The 19,400-nt window shown below is 41.5% G+C and overlaps 1 protein-coding gene across 2 annotated transcripts in view; it reads left to right on the plus strand.

The window, feature by feature from the left end:
* The window catches only part of NUB1 (negative regulator of ubiquitin like proteins 1), a 310,162-nt gene that overhangs the window by 129,779 nt on the left and 160,983 nt on the right, over positions 1-19,400 (plus strand). For both annotated transcript variants that reach the window (XM_078663212.1, XM_078663213.1), the window contains exon 7: positions 2,838-2,929. In XM_078663212.1, coding sequence (XP_078519338.1) covers positions 2,838-2,929 — 92 coding nt within the window. The remainder of the gene's footprint in view (positions 1-2,837; positions 2,930-19,400) is intronic.

Below are 19,400 nucleotides of genomic sequence, written 5' to 3' on the forward strand. Positions count from 1 at the left end.
GAAATTCCCACATTGTCATTTGTCTAAATATTAAGAAAGGTTTCTGAACGCCACCCATATAAAAGGACACTCTCATTTTTATTATGCTGAGGAATCCTTGATTGATAATCTTTTACCTATCATTGGGTTCAACGTCATTGCCACAGCCCATATTGTAAGAGTTTGACAGAACCTTCAGTGGTGTCTTCAAGAAGCTAGTGGCCACAGGGATGAGCAATATTGGTTAATAATTCCCCTTATCGGCAGGGCTAGCACAGGTATATTTAATATTAGTATGATCTAGGAAAATGTAAACTGATTTTGGTCAACCCCTTGTGAAAGGGAACAAATAAAGAGATGTATCAGTGGATCAAGTACTGCTAGTTTAAATAATTAGGAATGTGACCAGATAGGATCTTGTGCTTTAACTAGGTTTAACTTTAGATATTACACGCAGAAAAGCATCAGCAGACTAGAGCGAGAAAAGAAAGATTCTAACCTGGAGGATAGTAGAGAACAAGAAGTACACAAATTAAGTAACTTTCTTGAATTACTGATATTCTTGAAAAGGTATAACACAGGGACGAAGAATATGTCTGTCTGTAAGATCTATGACGGTTTTGAACACATTTTCTGAATTTGTGGTGCTAGGACATCCTAGTGGAATAGAAATACTGTTACTTTAAGACTGCTTTATGCTGTATAAAATGTTTGGAACTGTGCCTAGAAGACTTGTAAACAAGCCAAGCATAACCATCATCTGATCTATGCCAAGTGAATTCTGCTATGAGAACTTAACGCTTTGTGTTTACAATAGAACTGTGTAACCTGCGCATGTGTTTGGAAAAGTTGCAGTGTAGGTCCATCTGAACTGAGGTTAAAGTGTCAGCATCATGAGTGATCCTTTCACAGTATTAAGCACAATGCTTGCAAACGGATCTAGTTTCAGGAATTACAGTGCAACTCCATAAAAAACTGCATTTGCAAGGCAAGGAAAGCTCTGATAATGGAAGTGTCAGCATCTTGGTTTTTCTCGATAGGTCTTTGGCGTTTGGCACAATTGATCGGTCTATCATGTGGGATCAATTATGGGCGGTTGTGATTTCCATCTCCGCTCACTCATGCTTTAAATCATTTCTCTCCAGTCTATTCCAATCTCTTACCTTTTTACCGATCACCTCCCTCAACCTTCAGAAGGGTGTGGTGTTCCCTGGGGCTCTTCCCTTACATTGTCCCTGTTTACGATTTCAATTGAGCTACTGGCTAGGTGCTTCCCCTCCAAAGGCTTTCTTGTACATATAGGCTATCAATAGCCTGCTTACTTTTAATCCCTTCATTGCCTCGGTCTGGATTGCATTCTCTGTAGTGTTTGCACAGAGGTTGTAAAAATATTACAGAAGTCCATCACTTGGTGCAAGTGTCTGGGCCTATGTTGTACAAGTATTCCATAATTGGCATACTTGGTAAACATTTATTTTACTTATTTATGTTTCATTAGGACAGTCGGTGGTCTAAACCAAGAGATAGTATATAGTACCCTAACCTCTGCACAGCCCCTGGAAGAATGCCCTGGCAGCTCCAACATATTTATCCTGAAACTTCAACAGTTGTTTGGATTGTGTTTCATGATATTTTTATCTTCTCATATTTATGATGTATCAATATTACTTTGTGTGTATTGTATTTGTTTTCAATATTCCTGCCTTGGCTTTGTAGCGCTGTGTTGTCCGCTGAAGTGCGTGCTAGAGCTAGTTTGCTTTATCTTATCTCATAAGACCCTGACATGAAGATTTCATGCTTGTTCATCTGGTCCAATTTAGTTCAAGATTGGTAGCATGTATGGTTAGCATGTATGGTTAGGAGGATGCATGGTTGTGGTGTATGTCTGATGAGTTAGTATTCTATGTAAGGCTATGAGAGGTGTTCCATCGTTGAAGCCGCATACTGATAGAAGTATGAGTTGTGAAGGGATTTGGAATATAGTCTTGTGCTTTTAAAAGACTATGGGCCAGATGTAGGTAATCCCAATTTACCTATTCTTAAATACCGAATTTCAGTATTTAAGAATAGGTAAATGGGATGTAGATACATTTTCGGTAAAATTTACCAAATCGGTATTTACCGATTCGTTAATTGCCATTCATTCCTATGGGCCTGTAGGCCCATAGGAATGAATGGCAATTACCGAATCGGTAAATACCGATTCGGTAAAATGGGGGAAACATTCAAGGGTGCCAGGGTGTCACTTTGACACCCTGTTGCACCCCTGAATCGTGCTTGTGTGTGCATGTGAGGGCATGTATGTCTGCCACATGGCACAGTTGAAAATGCACAGATTTGCCTTTTCAAAGTTATTCTTTATTTACCACCAACTTATAGTTGGGAAATTGACTCATTTGGTGCAGGAACTTATGCAGGGTGGTTTGTTAGTTTCCTTTTTGGTATTAGTAAGTTTCGGACCTTAGTCTGTACAGAAAAGACCGATTTACCAATCCATAGCTTTGTGAGTCTTGAGATTAAAACTAGAAGAGCAGCTGCAGTGCTGAGGTACCTTTGTGTCCGGTAGGTTCAATTTTTGTTTCTCTTCTTTGTTTTTCTTTGTATGTAGGGATACACCAACTTTGTATTCTCCTTCCTGGACTATACCAATGGCATCTATTTTTCAATGTCTCCAACAAATCTAATAAACTACTTATGACCGGAGTATCTAGTCCTTATTCCATTATTTATATTGTGCATATATTGCAAAATTACGGTTATTTTGATAGGTTTTGATTGCCAGTCTAAATAATCCAAAGTTAACATGCCAAATCTTTGCCAAGAAATTCTGTAATTATGATGCCTTCTTTTTGTTGAAGATGACAGTGCGATGGATCCAGACACAACTCCATATTTAGAAATTACAAATCAAACTGGTTATTCCATCAAGATTCCACATGCTGAAAGAAAAGTGAGTTACATTTATTGTTTATGCATATGTATTTTTCTTTACATTTATTGTTTATGCATATGTATTTTTCCTTCATTAATGACTTCCTTTTTCTTAAGTTGGTGCGTTAAGTTATGCTGTGTGAATCTGGATGACAGAGACGGTGGGGGGGTGCTAAGAGAAATATGGAAGTAGTCACAGTACTGGCACCATCACTTTGTTTTTGCTGTAAAGTTATGTTTTTAGTGTGGGAGTGTAAAGATGGAAAAAATATATATATATTTTGTGTTAAGACCTAACTTTTTATCTTTTAAAAGTATCACTTAGAATGGAATATTGCATATCCAAGGATAGCACGTTTCCAAAAGTGCAATCAAGCATTACCTAGATGGTTAGCACCAAAAGCATAGAACAATTTTTTTTCACATTGCATGTTTAAGCACTGTTATCAGAGGAGAACTTCCGTTCCAGCTAGTTATTGACCATGGTGGACTCAAGGGACCACAGGAGGGACCATGATGGATTTAAGTTTGATCAATTGGTAGGTATGTGGTGTAAGACTTTATTTTTGTTGCCAATTATTTGTAGTTCGGAATCTTTGTACTTTCAAATTGTCGTGGTGGATATATTAGATTTGTGTGACTCTTGGAATGTTTGAAGATAGTCGGCTGAGGGCTGTTCTAGATTTAATATTGTTTGGTTCTTTCTGTTATTCAAGATTGTGATAACGTGTTTTCAAGAATATTATGCAATATGTTTTGATTTTTTTATTAGTGAGTATGAGCCTACACTAAAAATCCAAGCTGAGATCGTATGATGCCTTAAATTTCACTTGTGGGGATCTGGGCTTGTTTCATAGCTATTTAAAAGCTCTGCAAGGCTTTTAGAAGTAGAGATCCTAAATAACTGGAGCAATTAGCATTATTTTATATCCCCTTGATAATATTCTTGGACTAAGGTTCTCTTGCAATTATTTCATCTATATCAGAGGACACTCTCTTGATTGTAGCTTTCTGACAATACGTTCATGTAAACCCTAAAACATTGGCATATTCATTTCAGATAAAAAAAAATCTTGATGTATTCAGACAATGTCAAGAAAGGACACCCAGAAAAGGAAAAAGGTTTTGATTACCCCAGTTATTGAATCATATCACAACGCCAACATCTTTAACCTGGTACATATTTTGTCAACATCTGTGTACCACAATTATTGAGGCTGAAATTACCTCACTAGTTTCCCACCAAAACCATCATTAAAAGAAGCCAAGCATCCATGGGTAGAGGAAGTGACATCACTGAATCCTCTAGAGCCATCCCCAGTGATTGTGGTTGAAAATCTGTGTTGTCACAGTTGTCTCTCTGTCATCCGTACTCCCTCCTGACCTTCACCCTAGGAAAGCATGCAACATAACTCCATGGAGAGCCTCACATTCCTCTTCATATTCACTGCCACTTAGATTTCTTTCACCTCATCTATCGGCCTCCTGTGTAGAATAAAAAGCTTTTTTAGGGGTTCACTGATGCACCGGTCCTTAAACCAACAAAGAAGAGATTGGCACGGAAGCTGTAATATCAAAGAGAATGCATTTATTAACCTCACATGAGGGAGACTGCGTCAATACAGTACCCTCAAGCCACTGTAGGAGGCAGTCCAAAGAGTACAGAAACCAAGGGCCTTTTATGGCCAGTTTATTGATGAGTTAGCATGAAGACTCAAAAAGAGGCAGTACAAGTGTGCACACAAATACATACAAGGATACATAAGAATCGCTTAGTCAACAGAATGAGAGGAGTTTCAATATTGCTGACATTAGTTAAAATAGCCTGACAGTTATTCTAAGAGCAGGTGCATTCTGGCAGCTACAAGCCTTTCTGAACATGTGCAGTGCTCTGGCTCAATGCTGAAGGAGTTAACTGTAACTAATGACTCAAGCAGAATATAAGGGCAAGCAGCAGTGAAGAGGTAGAAGCACATGGCAAGCACATGGCTAACTAAAATGGCTGCCAAAAACAAAATGGCTTCAGCTGATGCTAAGAGCGATTTCAGCTAGTTTCAACAGATGGCCGTTTTAGAATTAGCTGAAGACATTCTGCTATGAATTAATAGAAGCGTGGAAGTTATCCTGCACATCTATCCTCATAAATCCATTAATATCCTGATCCATTGCTAGGTGTACATTTACTTTTTGAACATTTCGTTTAACTGGTGAGATACAAGTAGGAATACATGAGGAACAGAGCTTTGGGTCATAATGAACACACAGATAGCAGGAGAAAATAGTGGCTATTATTACAAACAGAACTATCAATATTTTTCAACCCCAAGCAGAAAGTAAATCCCAAAACCATCCAGTCCAATTCTAAGTTTCAGGGCTCAGATGTATTTTAGTGATCATCTATTTCAACTTCAGAATAGCCAACAGCACATGTGTAATATAATATCTTAATAAAAAACATTTTTTTAATAGACCTTTCCAGTGTTCTTTTCATGAGGGGTAGGGTATCACTTGATATGCCCAAGAGGAGGGCAGAGTAGTGTTTATTAACTCTCCGCAAAATGTTTCTCTTGCAGAATAAACATGCCTAATGCAAATATTAAAGTAAGTAGACATATTGTTACAAAAACAATTTTCACTCCAAGGGACCAGGAGGACCAAACGGGGCCATGGAAATTAGGACAAGGAGCCGCAAAGGGCTGCTCCTCCTCAAAAATGGGACGACCAAAGGGGTACATTGCTAAAAAGTACTTGAAGAATAGAAACCTCTGTACAGCCAGCCAGAGGGGAGTCTTCTCTCTGTGTCTGTCTGAGCCTCACAGGCAGGCTCCTATTGTTCATCAAAAGTTCTTTCCAACGGTTGAACTGCTCAGCTTGCAACTCAAAACAGACAATCAGGGCCAAAATGTTCATTTTTTTCTTTCAGGATAGGGCACCCACCCTCCGGGGCAAATGCCCTCAGCGATCCTGTCCAGTGTCTCAGGCAGTGCACCAGTATTCTTCACTTTAATCTAACAGGCACCAAAGGCACAGCACCTGTACCCTGAACTTAAGTCTTTCCCTAACTCCTGTGTTGCTCCGCTGGCGCACTGCTCTTTTGTTGGGGCCACAGATTGTACCCAGTGTGCTCAGGCATCCCTTGATCAACAAACAGAGGTGCAAACATGCATTCACTTAGGGACCAGGACTCAGAGGCCTGATGCTGGAATATCTGAAGCAACCCTTGTTTCAAAAGGGGTCACCTCAAGCAAAGCCTCCTTGCCGTCCTTATCGGTTTTTGACTCTCTCAGCTGGGCATCAAAAACTGGATCCACACAAAGAATTTTCCATCCTAATTTGTGACCCCATCTTTCATCCAAGACAGTAGCAGGGGTACACACTTCACCGTTCTATAGGCCCAGTGCTTCCGGCCTTCTTTCTTCACTGATGTTCTAGTTGCCAGCAACGCCTGTGCTGGTTCCCTTTACCTCGACTCCAAGCTAGGTTGGCGCTGACTCCCCAGGCTGGATCTGCTGTCCGGGCCTCTCTGGCAATGGTTGTAGGGCAGCAGATAGCTATAGGTGGTCAGAACATAATATCTTTAGACCAGGCATACAAATAATCTATCAACAGAGAGGATACTCTATTTCCGAATACTTCTTTAGTCTTGGGATGCCCCATACATTAGCAAGGCACCCAAGAACCACTTCATCTATCTGAGAGTATAAAACACCCTGGACCCATTAGCGAGTACAAAAGGAACCCCTTGGTGAACTGACAAGAGTAAAACTTTACACTATTTGAAGCAGCCAAGGAAGTCTATGTTTATTTACTTAATTCTGAGGGAAATAGAAAAACAATATGGACATACTCTAAATCCTTACATTTGTGTATTCCTATATTATTCCTCAGAAGAACCTCAAGAAAGGGAATTTTGAGAACACGCATTCTTTTGTGCTTCTTGTCTTAACAAGCTTGTGTTTCATAAGTCCTAACCTTTCACAACTTGTACAGGACTGCAAACACTTCTAAATTTATTTTTCTTAGTAAATAAACCTTCATTTTACACTTAGGACCATGCTCTCATATTATAGGTGCAGCAGGAAAATCTAAAAACTGCTAATTTAACAGGGATTCTTATTACTTAAATAACTAAACCTCAACATAGTAGGTACATGAAATTGTCCAGCAAAACCTATTGTAGCAAACTAAATCTTATAAAGCAATATTATCCTTCAAGATGTTTGCAGAGGATCACACAGGCATCTTTCCTAACATTGTGAACCCTTGTACATTCTACTTTTCACGATCTGGACTATGTAACATAATTTTTCAAAGAAAAAAACCCATTCACTATCTCTAATAAGAGCTGTCCGCTCAGTTACACGGGCTAACTAATAAGAGACTAGCAATGCCTTTACAAAACTGTATATAGCATGAGAATAACATAAACAATAATGGTGTAATCACCGGAGAATTTTAGAACAAAAACTTCCCACATATAGTTCCCCTTAAAGGTCAAATAAGGGAACATCATTCTAGACTACTCATCCTTTCATAATTTCATCAGACAGGATGGGCAGTAACATGGCGTATTTTTTGATTCATTTTATTAATCTTAACAATCTAAATACAGTATTACTGAATAGCCAACTAGATGTCTCATGGCCGTTCCTAGACAGCTTAGCTCAAGAGAGAGTAAGAGAGAGAGCACATAACCCTTAATTTGCTCAGGAGCTAGTCTCCCTAATCTCCTCCCCACACAACAGTAGGTAACCGAAACAGGTGACCTCCTGTCGACAATATTTACCCTCCTTTTTGGCAGCTGGGCAGGAGCTGTGTAACATAATAGGACATTAATGCAAACTCTATTTCATAGCCTTTTGATGTGGCCCTAGCACAACAATTTTGAGTGAAAAACAGTATTTCTGTATGCATGGCGGAGCTATTCTCTGCATATGGTATACAGACGCTGCTATCCCTTGATAATGTTATTCAAGAGGATAAACCCCTCCTGCATATCTCCTACACTTGTATTATGTTTCAAGAAAACAGTGATATCCCCATGCGCTCCTAACAGAATATGCAATATTTCCTTTAGCTAATGTTACCTAAAACATTACCTCTAGTGTTTTACCCTACAATGTTAGAATCAGGATATTTAATTAATACAAACAAAAAAATCAGTTTATCAAATTACTCTTCAACAGTACAAGCTTTCATAGGATAATGTAGAAATCACATACTGTCACAGTGGCTCCCTGATTTTTACGCTCAGTAGTGTTGGTCCGTTCTAAATACAGAACTTGGCCTCTGACCCTTAAGCCTGTTGTCCCCTGTCTGAGAAAGGCTATTTCCATGCAGCTTTACAATTCAAAGTAACTCTGGAGAAGCGCAGTTTTAAAGCAGTCCTGTTCCATGCCTGTGTGATGATAATTTTAAAGATAGGATTCACTTTTTGCTGTCTTTTTTTTGTTTTTATTCCTCTGAAATGTGCGTTCTAGCACCTAAAGAACTTGCTAAAAAACTTCAGCCTTCTGAATGCCATAGTGCGCCCAGAATGCTTGTGCATAAAATTAAAAGATTGCATAAAGGCTTGCAATGTCATTCTCATGTCTGTACAGCTACTCATTGCATAACTTAGTAAGTGCCCTAAGATTCAGTAATATTGTCATTGCTAGAGAAACTAATATTCACCTTTTTAATTTTGATGTACAGTATATTGTAACCATTTAGACATTGAAATCTTGACACAGACTTTGCACAAGGTTTTCTATAGTGCTAAATATTATTGAATTTGCACAATAGTGGTATTAGACATTATGAAACTCCTAATGGTGTAAAAACGATTTTAATACAAAAAAAAGATATTTTTTTATATGTAGCATTTTTTTTAAAATAATGAACACTTACCCTTTTGATGTTTCCATATATGAAAAGCAAACTTTATTCCTTTCCCTTTGCCTTAAATGCATTAATGTATAACACTAAGCACAGAAGCTCTACTGAAACATAAAAAGTTTGTGTCACTTTTAAAAGGGCAATCATTTTTTACCATCAGAATCACATATGTTTTTATTTAGAAAAGCAACAAGAAAGAAAGACCTTACTTTTAATCTTTTCTCTTATATCCAAAATCATAAAGCTGTATTTCTATCTTTTCAAAATCAGTAGACTTTTAACCGACGTGTCTTCATATCATGCTGTACTAATTTAAAACCTAGTTCCCACAGTTTGATCTGTAGCTTGTAGCCGGGCATAGCCATGTGTTGTTTACTCAGCTGTGCTTTACGACCAGCAGGCCTCAACTTCTATAGCTTTTTCAGGAGAAAAACGCTTTGCTGTATTGTAATGTCCTGAAAAAGTTTAATCTCCGTCTGTTCTGACAGACAGCTTTGAACAGCTGTTTAAAAGCTCTTTTTTCTAGTGCAGGGAATGAGCACAGTGCAGTCTATTTAAAACACTGGCATTCCAAGCCAGCACAAATCTATTGTAATGTGGAAAAAAGTGCTTTTATTTCAGCAGCAACCAATTACTCATATGATGTGAATGCCTTTGAATATTAATATCTAAGGATAATGCTGTAATATTTTATATTGAGTCCTAGGTGTGTAAAGCACACAAATTCGTTTTTTGTTTTCTTTCAATGAGGCCAATTTTTCCCTATTGAGTGTTAATTCTAATCTTTTTTTTTTGCCATTGTGGCAATATTCACACATCTATACTTTGTTACTGTTTCACTTTTAATGGTAGCGTGCAGCCATGTAGCATATGTTACGTAATTATTTCCTTGAATTTTAAAATGTAATTCTTTCAATGACATTTGTAGAACACACAATAGTGACAGCAAACCAAATTTAGCTCATCCCAGACATTTTAAAGCAGGGGTCCATACACTCGGAACACACAACACTGTTAAGGCAAGTGGAGAAGTGTGGCTCACTGGTTAGAGGAGGCAGACCCTGAAGCAGAGGTCAGACCCAGGACCAGGGTTCAATTCCCGACGCGGCAGGGTCTATAGCCCAAATATCCACGGACTCGATAATTCTCGTTTCGGTGCCTACTCGAATCATGGGTTCACACTCTGCAGCTCTGGGCATTAGCCTGCTTAATCTCCACTACGGCCCCCCCCCCCGCGGCGGGATGCCTGGCTTTCACCTTGGGGGAAGCCAGGACGGGTTCCCAAGGCAAGCGCCGAGATGCCTACGGGTAATCGAGCGCTATATAAGAACGCATAATAATAATAATAATAATAAGTCATTCTCACACAAAAAACATAGTCACTACACACTGAAACAAGTACTTCACAAGCATCACCATCGGTGTCAATCCACAAACCACATAGACGCTCAAAAAAACACAATTAACCCACAAATTAACACAGGACAAAAGCAAGAGACAACCCAGAGACTGTACTCAAACCAAACTATTTGTAAATACCAATTATAAGTCATATTTACAAACGAAAGGACTCTCAAAAAATAGTACAGAGATTAGACCAAGACAAATAGACAGCCAAAAGACTGCCATGTTAACAAAAAGCAGGCTCACGCTTCAGTCCTTTTCCAAAATACATATCACCATTTATGAATTTTACTAAGTGCTCAGATCAGAAACCTTTTTTATATATATTTGTTCCACAGTGTACTATACATTATGGAAGAAATAACATTTTTAATATGCCTAAACCTATTTAGAGATCCCCTCTTAGGGGAGTCAGCTGAGTACTTTCTAAATCCATATTGGTACCTCCAAGACAGCAACACTTTCTACGGAGTGTGCTAGGAGCAGGCATGCCAAAAATATGATAGCATATATAATATTATAACAAAGTGGTACTTAATGTAAACTGTACCGTTCAAGAATTCAAAAATGAGACCAAAATCTCCTCATTACCTGCCTTCATTTACTGCAGCAAACAACAAGCAAACCAGAATCTTGGCCAAGCTAATCCAAACAAAAGTGTTGCTACTGCAGCCTTACCAAACCAAAGTCTCCAGCTTCCAACTGCCAAGTTCTGGGTAACCTAACGGTCATTTTGAAATGCTCACACCATAGAAGATCTCAGTCTGGACCGGCCATCACCTAGAGGGTCAGATCTGGAAAACCTGAGAACACATCGTTTGCAACTACAAAGGGTCTCCTCATGCAGGGGTACCTTCCCCAGTGGATTCCTGCCTTCCGTCACGACCGCACTCTTGGATAGCCGGGTCTCCGATGAGGTCAACGTTCGGGCGCCAATTTGTAGAATAAAAAACCTTTTTAGGAATTCACTGATGCACCGGTCCTTAAACCAACAAAAATGTGATTGGCACAGAAGCTGTAATATCAAAGAGAATGCATTTATTAACCTCACGGTACCCTCAGGCCACTGTAGGAGGCAGGCTAAAGAGTACATAAACTAAAGGCCTTTTATGGCCAGTTTATTGCTGAGTTAGCATGAAGACTCAAAAAGAGGCAGTACAAGTGTGCACACAAATACATATAAGGATACATAAGAATCGCTTAGTCAACAGAGTGGGAGGAGTTACAATATTGCTGACATTAGTTAAAATAGCCTGACAGTTATTCTAAGAGCAGGTGCATTCTGGCAGCTACAAGCCTTTCTGAGCATGTGCAGTGGCCTGGCTCAATGCTGAAGGAGTTAACTGTAACTGATGACTCAAGCAGAATACAAGGGCAGGCAGCAGTGAAGAAGGAGAAGAACATGGCGAGCACATGGCTAACTAAAATGGCTGCCAAAAACAAAATGGCTTCAGCTGATGCTAACAGCGATTTCAGCTTATTTCAACACCGGGACTGAACAGTTTCCCTAGACAAACTATCAGATCGCCTAAGACCTCTTTTTTTCATCTGGCAAGCCCACACCACCCTTGAAGACATTTTACCTTGCAGAAAATGCAGGCATGAGACACTCCTCAATGTCCTCAACATAGCATGGCACACCATGTCACCCAATTACTAGGCCTCGTTTGCAGACATCACTAATCATCCTATTTAGATGGACAGAACCAAGCATCTTACTATCCCCATCTCTATACTCTGCATTTAACCAACACATTGAGGTCAGCCTAAAAGAGAACAAACTTTTAGATCCATCAAAGATCACGCCATTGACAACCTAAATCTCAATCATCTATGGTCCTTCCAACATCACTTACGTCTTGTCCCAATCTGCGGGTTCCCCGAGAGCCTCTGTGGTTGGATTTATAACCTCTTGGTGCGAGGATTTACTTTAATACACCAACATGAATTAGAAATCCAGTTGTACTGTGACCCATACAGAACCCAGTAAACAATTATGAGTGAGTGGTGTTCTCAGGTTGCGATTAGACCCTCTAGAAGAGTTGAGTATGGGATCCAACTTTAAAATGCTTATTTCTAAATTCCAAATGCAGTGCATAAAATAGGAATGGTAACCACACAGAATGTGAAAACAAATGCAACAATGCATAACATGGCCAGCGAAAACAATCTGAACATTTCAAACCTGGTTAGCAAGTTGGTAGCTTCCTAATACCCTATCACTACTAAGCACTACAATTTAGCAAAGGTAGAAAATAGCAACACCATTAATTAAGTTTCTTAAGATGGCTTGCACAGCATACCTTTTCAATAAGAAATATCTGTTTAGCTATTCCCTATCATATCCCTTCCCCAGAAGTGATGAGCAGTATTGGGCTGAAGGCCACTTCTTTTAGCTGCTCTTGGACTCTCGTAGCAACCCCTCTAAGGTGCTGTTTTTCAGCAAACTGGTGTGATATCTGGCCATATAATATCGTTGCAAAGCCTCTCTAAGCGATTGCCAAATACAGGGGTTTTTATAGCACTTGATCATAGATTTTTTTCTCATGTTTGTAAGCTTGGTGACACTAAAGACAAAGTAAGGGGCCGATTATGATGGCGGACGGACCTCAGTCCGTCCGCCACCATAGAGTAGGAGGGAACCTCCGCATGGCCTGCGGAGTTCCCTCCTGTGCAATTAGGATGTGACCGCCACCCTGGCGGTCACATCCTCTATTTTTACCATTGCGGCGGGTGCGGCTTCAAGCTGCATCCGCCGCAATGGTAAAAATGCATACATTGCATTTGTATGCAGAAAGCGGCAGGCGCCGTACGGTGCCTGCCGATTTCTGCATACAAATGCAGGGGGGGTACCATAGGTACCACCCATGTGCACCCCCCACCCCCCTTCACCCAGGGGGCCCGCAACGGGCCCCCGCAGTGAAGTTACACATGCTTTTCCACGGCGGAAAACCCGCCGCGGAAAAGCATTGTTCACAGGCCATCCTAATATGGCTGACGGTGTCTGAGAGACACCGTCACCATATTAGAGCTTTTCCGCCGCGGTTGTAAGCCAACCGCGGCGGGAAAGCGGCGGACGGAAACCAGGACCCACCAGCCATCCTAATGTGGCGGTGGGTCTTTGGAGGGTCCGCAGAGGATTTTCCGCATCCTCCGGGCCGACGGTGGCTTCCGCCGACCCGGAGGATGCGAAAAATCCTCCATCGTAATAGGCCCCTAGGTCTGGCGATAAATGCGTCCTCTCAATTCACATGTTGAGATTTTAGCCTCTGCTGTAAGCATCAAACTTAACATGGCATTGACTATAATTTAAACGACAAATGTTACATCAGCCTAGATAGGAGGGGGACATGAGGCTTACATTTCTGCACATGTCTATACTTCACACTTTTTTAATAAAAAGAGATAGGAGTCTGCGGACAAGCACTTGAATAAAAGAGAACAGATTTAAATGACCCTGTCATAGTGTTCATGACCGCTTTCAATCCCATTCTAAATTATTTATTCTCCTACAATAAGTAAGTGCAGCACAAACCTTTTACTACTCTGGTACTCAAAAGACCTTGCTGGTAACAAACTCTCCCTTCATAGACCCGAAATAATGTGAAAGAAAAGTATGCTACTGAAAGCCAAGACCGTATGCTACTGAAGTCCCAATGCAAAACACACAGATAATCCATCACATGAGCCAAAGCTAATCACTGCCAAACACCATTAATGAAGCTGTCAACAGAAGTGGAATGCCCTTCAGAGTAGTTGAGCACTAGAACAACGCTGATTCTCCTATCTGACACTCCACAAACAGATTCAGTGCTGTTAGCGCCTACTCCAGTGAAACAATGTAAAAGAACCTATAAATCTGATAGATACTTCTAGCTACAGACTCGTTAGCTAAGAATATTCCCCAGGATCAGGAAGTTTTTGAACAGTTCCACTGTGGGCCGGTAGGTGGCTCTGTGTCGGCGTCATCTGCGCTTGAAGTAGTGTGAGCGATACTTATATAGGCACCACCCTGGCGTGCTTAGGTAAGTTCTTTCTCTTAAGCGCGAGATAGCGTTGATCCTGTTAGTTACCCTCAGTTGTTTTTAGGTCTCGCCTTCGCATCGCGCATGCGCTGCAAAGGCAAATGAACTTTTGCCGTCGCTTTGGCTTTTCAGCCAAGCATGTGCACGCGTTCCATTGCATTCAATGGCAACGCGTGCACGTCAGGAGATTCACTCGTGGGAGTGAGCGGCTCATCTGGTCGTAATTATCGCTCTTGCGAGTGAATCGCGCCCGCCCCCTTCCTCTCCACCCCGCCATGCGCGGCGCTCGTGTTTGTTGCTTGTTTTTGTTTTTTTTTCATTGCGCGGCCGCGCTGTTACTTTTACGTCTGAGCGGCCAATGCTTGTATTTTTTTTCTTTGTCTTTCGTGGTGTGTAGCTATTACTTCCCATGAGAGACCATGTGGAGGCCTCAGGGAGGTGTCCATCTGCTTTCCCAACACTAGATTTCAAGGAGCCCAGGATCTGGGTGCTGAAAACCCGGACCTGGATGTCTTGCTGTTCCAAATGAGTCTGGACTCTTTGTCGCAATCACTGCTGCCCACACTGCGCCTCCCCCGCCACCTGAGACAACCAACAAAAGGCAGTTTGTACAGCTGTGCAAGCTCCCTGCGGGCAGGTACATGTGTGTACAATGCTGGCTGCCTTCTCCAAGGGGTACCTGTGCGATTTTCCCCCCCGCACTCTCCCACACCCAGTCGAAAGACCATAACATAAGACAACCGTGGCCCTGACGCCCTGTGTGCGGGGCTCACCTCAGAACACACCCCAGGCCCGGCTCCGCATAGCAGCGCACTTTAATAAGTAGAGTCTCACACCTCGGAGGACACAGTCACTCCTTTTGTCACTCTTAAGAGGTACCAGACTCACTCCTAGGAGCACACTTGTGTGACACCTAACAAGACCCTAACACCAACACCCCCTCACCCCCAATTTCAATAGTCCACGCAGCCGGACTTCTACTTCACGGCTTTTGCTCTGTACTGTATTGAAGCGCTCGAGGTCCGGAACTGCAACCTGCACACCGGACACGGTTGAAAAGACCGGTCGAGAAGTCAGCCAAGCCTGTAACTAGAGACCGTGCGGGGCCCCTCCCTTTCCACAACCTTACCATGTAAAGAAGATGCACTGTGGCTTACTGGAAAAACTACTCTCTGTGGGCACAGCATGTTATCTTGCAGTACTTGACACTTAATTCACTTTCCAGTACATAGCTTGCAGTTTTCGACCAAAACGGATGTTTTTTTTCAGATCAGAAGTTATTAAAATGGCTGCATATGTAGCACGGTGCTGCACCGGGCACTTGGCAGAATGTTCCTGTCACCTTTCAGCTGTTACTGTATTTAGAGAGGAGACTGTGTTACCCACACAGTTTACTCATTGCTTTTTGATATACAGGCAATACACATAAATATTTAAATGCCATAAATAGAAGGGAAATAAATATTCCTTTACTCGAAATCGTTCTGTTTCACAATTCATTCAAATTTCTGTTCACACAAAAGACACGGTTCTAAAAGCAGATGTTTGAGCACCTCGTTTTAAAGTCTAATGTTTAAAATACTAAAGTACATGCTACTGAGACTTCTACATAACAAATCTACTATACTTGTTCTGCTGGGCTGTTTGTTAAGGAAAACTTTTGGAACACAGTTTAAACCGGAAACCTAACTGAGATAACTGAAATAATTCCATGTGTAGACTTGTTTTTGGCCTAGTGTAGAACTGTAAACGTATTACACAATCATATTTACTATTGGAAGCAGAAAATGAAGTGATAATAAAAAGCTGTTCTGTGCTTCCATGAAGGCAACAAGATAAACATTTTGAATAGTTTTAAATGGCTGCTGCTGAATGCCTAGTTTTATGACTGAAAAAACCCAATGTATTACTATGGCACTGAGATTCCTTGTGCATCAGTGCATTAAAATATCTAAGTAGTTAACGCCACAAGATGTATTCCATATATGCCACATTATTTACCACCCCCACGCGCACCTGACATTCCATCGCAAAATGTATTGAGTGAACCCGAAGCGCGCATGTAGCGCTGAATTGCAGAATTCATTCCGAGAGATCAAGGCACGCATACAGCGCTCCATCGCAGAATACATTCAGTGGGCCAAAGGCACGTATAAAGTGCTCCATGCAGAATTCATTCAGTGTGCCAGATACAGAAAGCGCCCGGCCATCACAGAATTCATTGAGTGACCCAAAGCAAGCATGTAGCGCTCCATCGCGGAATTCACTCACTGAGTTCAAGGCATGCATTAAGCGCTCTATCTCCGAGACACGGGAGCAGCTCCTCTGAATGCCTTACCCATCTGCCCTTTCACACTCATTACTTCAAAGGGATGCACGTTCCCTTTACTAATCTCTGTTTCCTTTGTGAGATTGCCAGTTTTTAAATGCGTCGCCTTTAAATAATGAACTATCCGTTTACACGATTAACATTCTATTGTTTAGTCCTAGTAACCTTTGCCTACAAGTCGCCTCGAGCTGAGCTTGTTTCTAAAGAGCACGGCTAGGTTTATGTGCAGCTGTGTTACCCTATCATTGGGCAGGAAATGAAGAGGATCCACTCAGATCCGGCAGCTATTATTGAGCGAGATCCAGTACCCGACTACCCCTAGTGTAATTTGCTGAATTTGTCTCGGTGTAAATCTGCAGATTCCACTGCACAAGTACTAAGAGAAACTGTGATTTGAAGGCAGGCTTGTGGCATTGTTCAAGCCCTGGGTGTAAAAGATGTGCATGCACGTTTAAGGACGTTAGATGTATCTGTCTCTGAGTACTTAAACAAATAATTTAAATACCTCCACATTGGCAATAAATCATGCAGTAGTGTGAATCAATGAACAATAAATGCTACATACCACAAGGAGTCTTAACTGGTGAAAGAGTCCAATATAAGCTATACTGATGGCCATTTTATGTGCATAACCTAATGCAGTGGTTGGGGTTCTCCGTATTAATAAGACTTTACTTAGCAATTGAGGAAAGTGACCAGGACTGCTGCGCACTTTATTTTCCTGTTATTGCCATCCAGGCCCCTGAAATGAAAGGCCGAAGGGGCAATTCCAGGAATAACAAAAGACAAACCATCTGCTATCCCTGGTTACTGTCAACAGAACAATACCATATTTTACATAGATATATTCTGTGTCCTTTCCTCATCATGCTAGCTTCAGAGTGTCTTTCACTCTGGCATCCCACCTCTAGGCCTCTTCCCTGTTTAAGTGACTGTTAAAATGGCCCCTATAGATCTCTTGTCCTTCTGGTTTTCTAGCTATGTATGCCCACATGCCTCCACGAAGTTCAGGAAACTCAAAGAACTACTGCTGGACTGAATATTTTTTAGGCTAAACAAGATCCAGAAATACTGAGACCTGGGAATACCCCATTTACTGTACAAGAGGCTTCTCCACCCCTTTAACTCCAGTTCTGGAATACTTTTGGACTAGTAACTTAAACAGTTCTGAAATGTTTAAAGGGTAGAGTGTGTAAGTGAAGTTAGGTCTCTCTTGGGGAGGGAGGAATGCAGTGTGAAGCACCCATCCGTGGGAGCATAGGCATGACGTGAGCTAGATAAAAGCCAAACAGTGTCTCACCAGCTATAACAACCACATTTGTGTCCAGCCTGGTGTTGCTCACTTAGGGCCAGATGTAGGTGGCCAATTACAGGTCGGTAACGGCCGAATTCGGCCGTTACCGACCGGTAATTGGAATTTGAGATGTAGGTCACTCAATTTTACAGAATTGGTAAATTTACCGATCGATAAATTTACCGATTCTGTAAAATACAGAGTCGGTATTTTTACCAAATCGGTAAAATTGAGATGTAGGTGGGACTCTTCTGAGTCCCACAAGCCTTACCGAATCTGTATTTTACCATCAAATCCTATTTGATGGTAAAATACCGATTCCGGTGGGCATGCACATGTGTGCATGCACACCTGTGCCATATGACAGGCAGACCTGCCCTTAGGGCAGGTATGCCTGCCACATGGCACCCGAACCTGTTTTGGGGGTGCTAGAGGGTGTCAAAGTGACACCCCCTGCACCCTTGTGAAATTCGGTATTTACCGATTCGGTAATTACCGAATCGGTAATGCCCATTCATTCCTATGGGCTTCAAAGCCCATAGGAACGAATGGGCATTACCGGTCGGTATTTACCGAATCGGTAAATACCGAATATTTCCGATTCGGTAAATGCACATCTGGATTTACCTACATCTCCCTCCTTCTATTTTACCACTTCTTAAATACCGAATCGGTATGATTCGGTATTTAAGAGGTGGTAAAATAAAATTACCTACATCTGGCCCCAAATTTCTTATTCCACTTTTCTCTGTTGCACACAATTAAAAAAACATGATAGACATCTAAACTCTCACAACTACTCGTCAGCTTTTTGGACAATGTTACTGGCTCTGGTACAAGTCAGCAATGCATTCTAGGCAGCAGATTAGAGTACAACCCAGCTGACCTTGCTTGACCTTTGTGTTAACTTGAACAAAATAGAACCATTTCCTTCTCCTTGCGAGCTCTTAAGTAGCGGGTGGGCTGCAGCCATTTCTATGAACAACAAGCATTTGCAATGCAATAGGTCTCGCAGTTATGCGAGTTTTGAGCAATTGACATTGCAAATAACAATGCCTTTTATTGTGGTTTTTGTTTTCAAAACATAAATAAAAGGCATTGTCATTTACAATGCCAACAGCTTAAACTTGTTTGACTGGCGTTTTTCTCAAGTTTTGCGACCACATTTTTTTGAGAGATTTTATCTCCAGGAGTGACAGGATGTCCCCTAAGAAACCGGGTGGTTTCAAACCATGTGGTGTTTGTCACAGGCAGATGTCTGTCACAGATCCACACTTGGTGTGTTTATGGTGGTTGCAGAGGGACCATGACTCAGACTTGTGAGGACTGCAGCGCCATGAACTCTGAGGCTTTGAGGGAACGATCTTTCAAGGTCCTCAATGTCAGCTGATCCCGCAACACTCAAGTTCTCAATCGCGTGGAGTATCCCTGGGCTATTGACGGAGCCACACCCAACAGGTATCGTCTTGCTCTTAAGTTGTCTGGGAAGTCCGGTATGTTCCACAAACACAAGAAGCCGAAGGGGTTTTAGACTTCGCTGTGCCCATCGAAGTCTTCTGAC

The sequence above is a fragment of the Lissotriton helveticus genome, chromosome 10 (assembly GCF_964261635.1).
Source record: "Lissotriton helveticus chromosome 10, aLisHel1.1, whole genome shotgun sequence".
Classification (NCBI taxonomy): domain Eukaryota; kingdom Metazoa; phylum Chordata; class Amphibia; order Caudata; family Salamandridae; genus Lissotriton; species Lissotriton helveticus.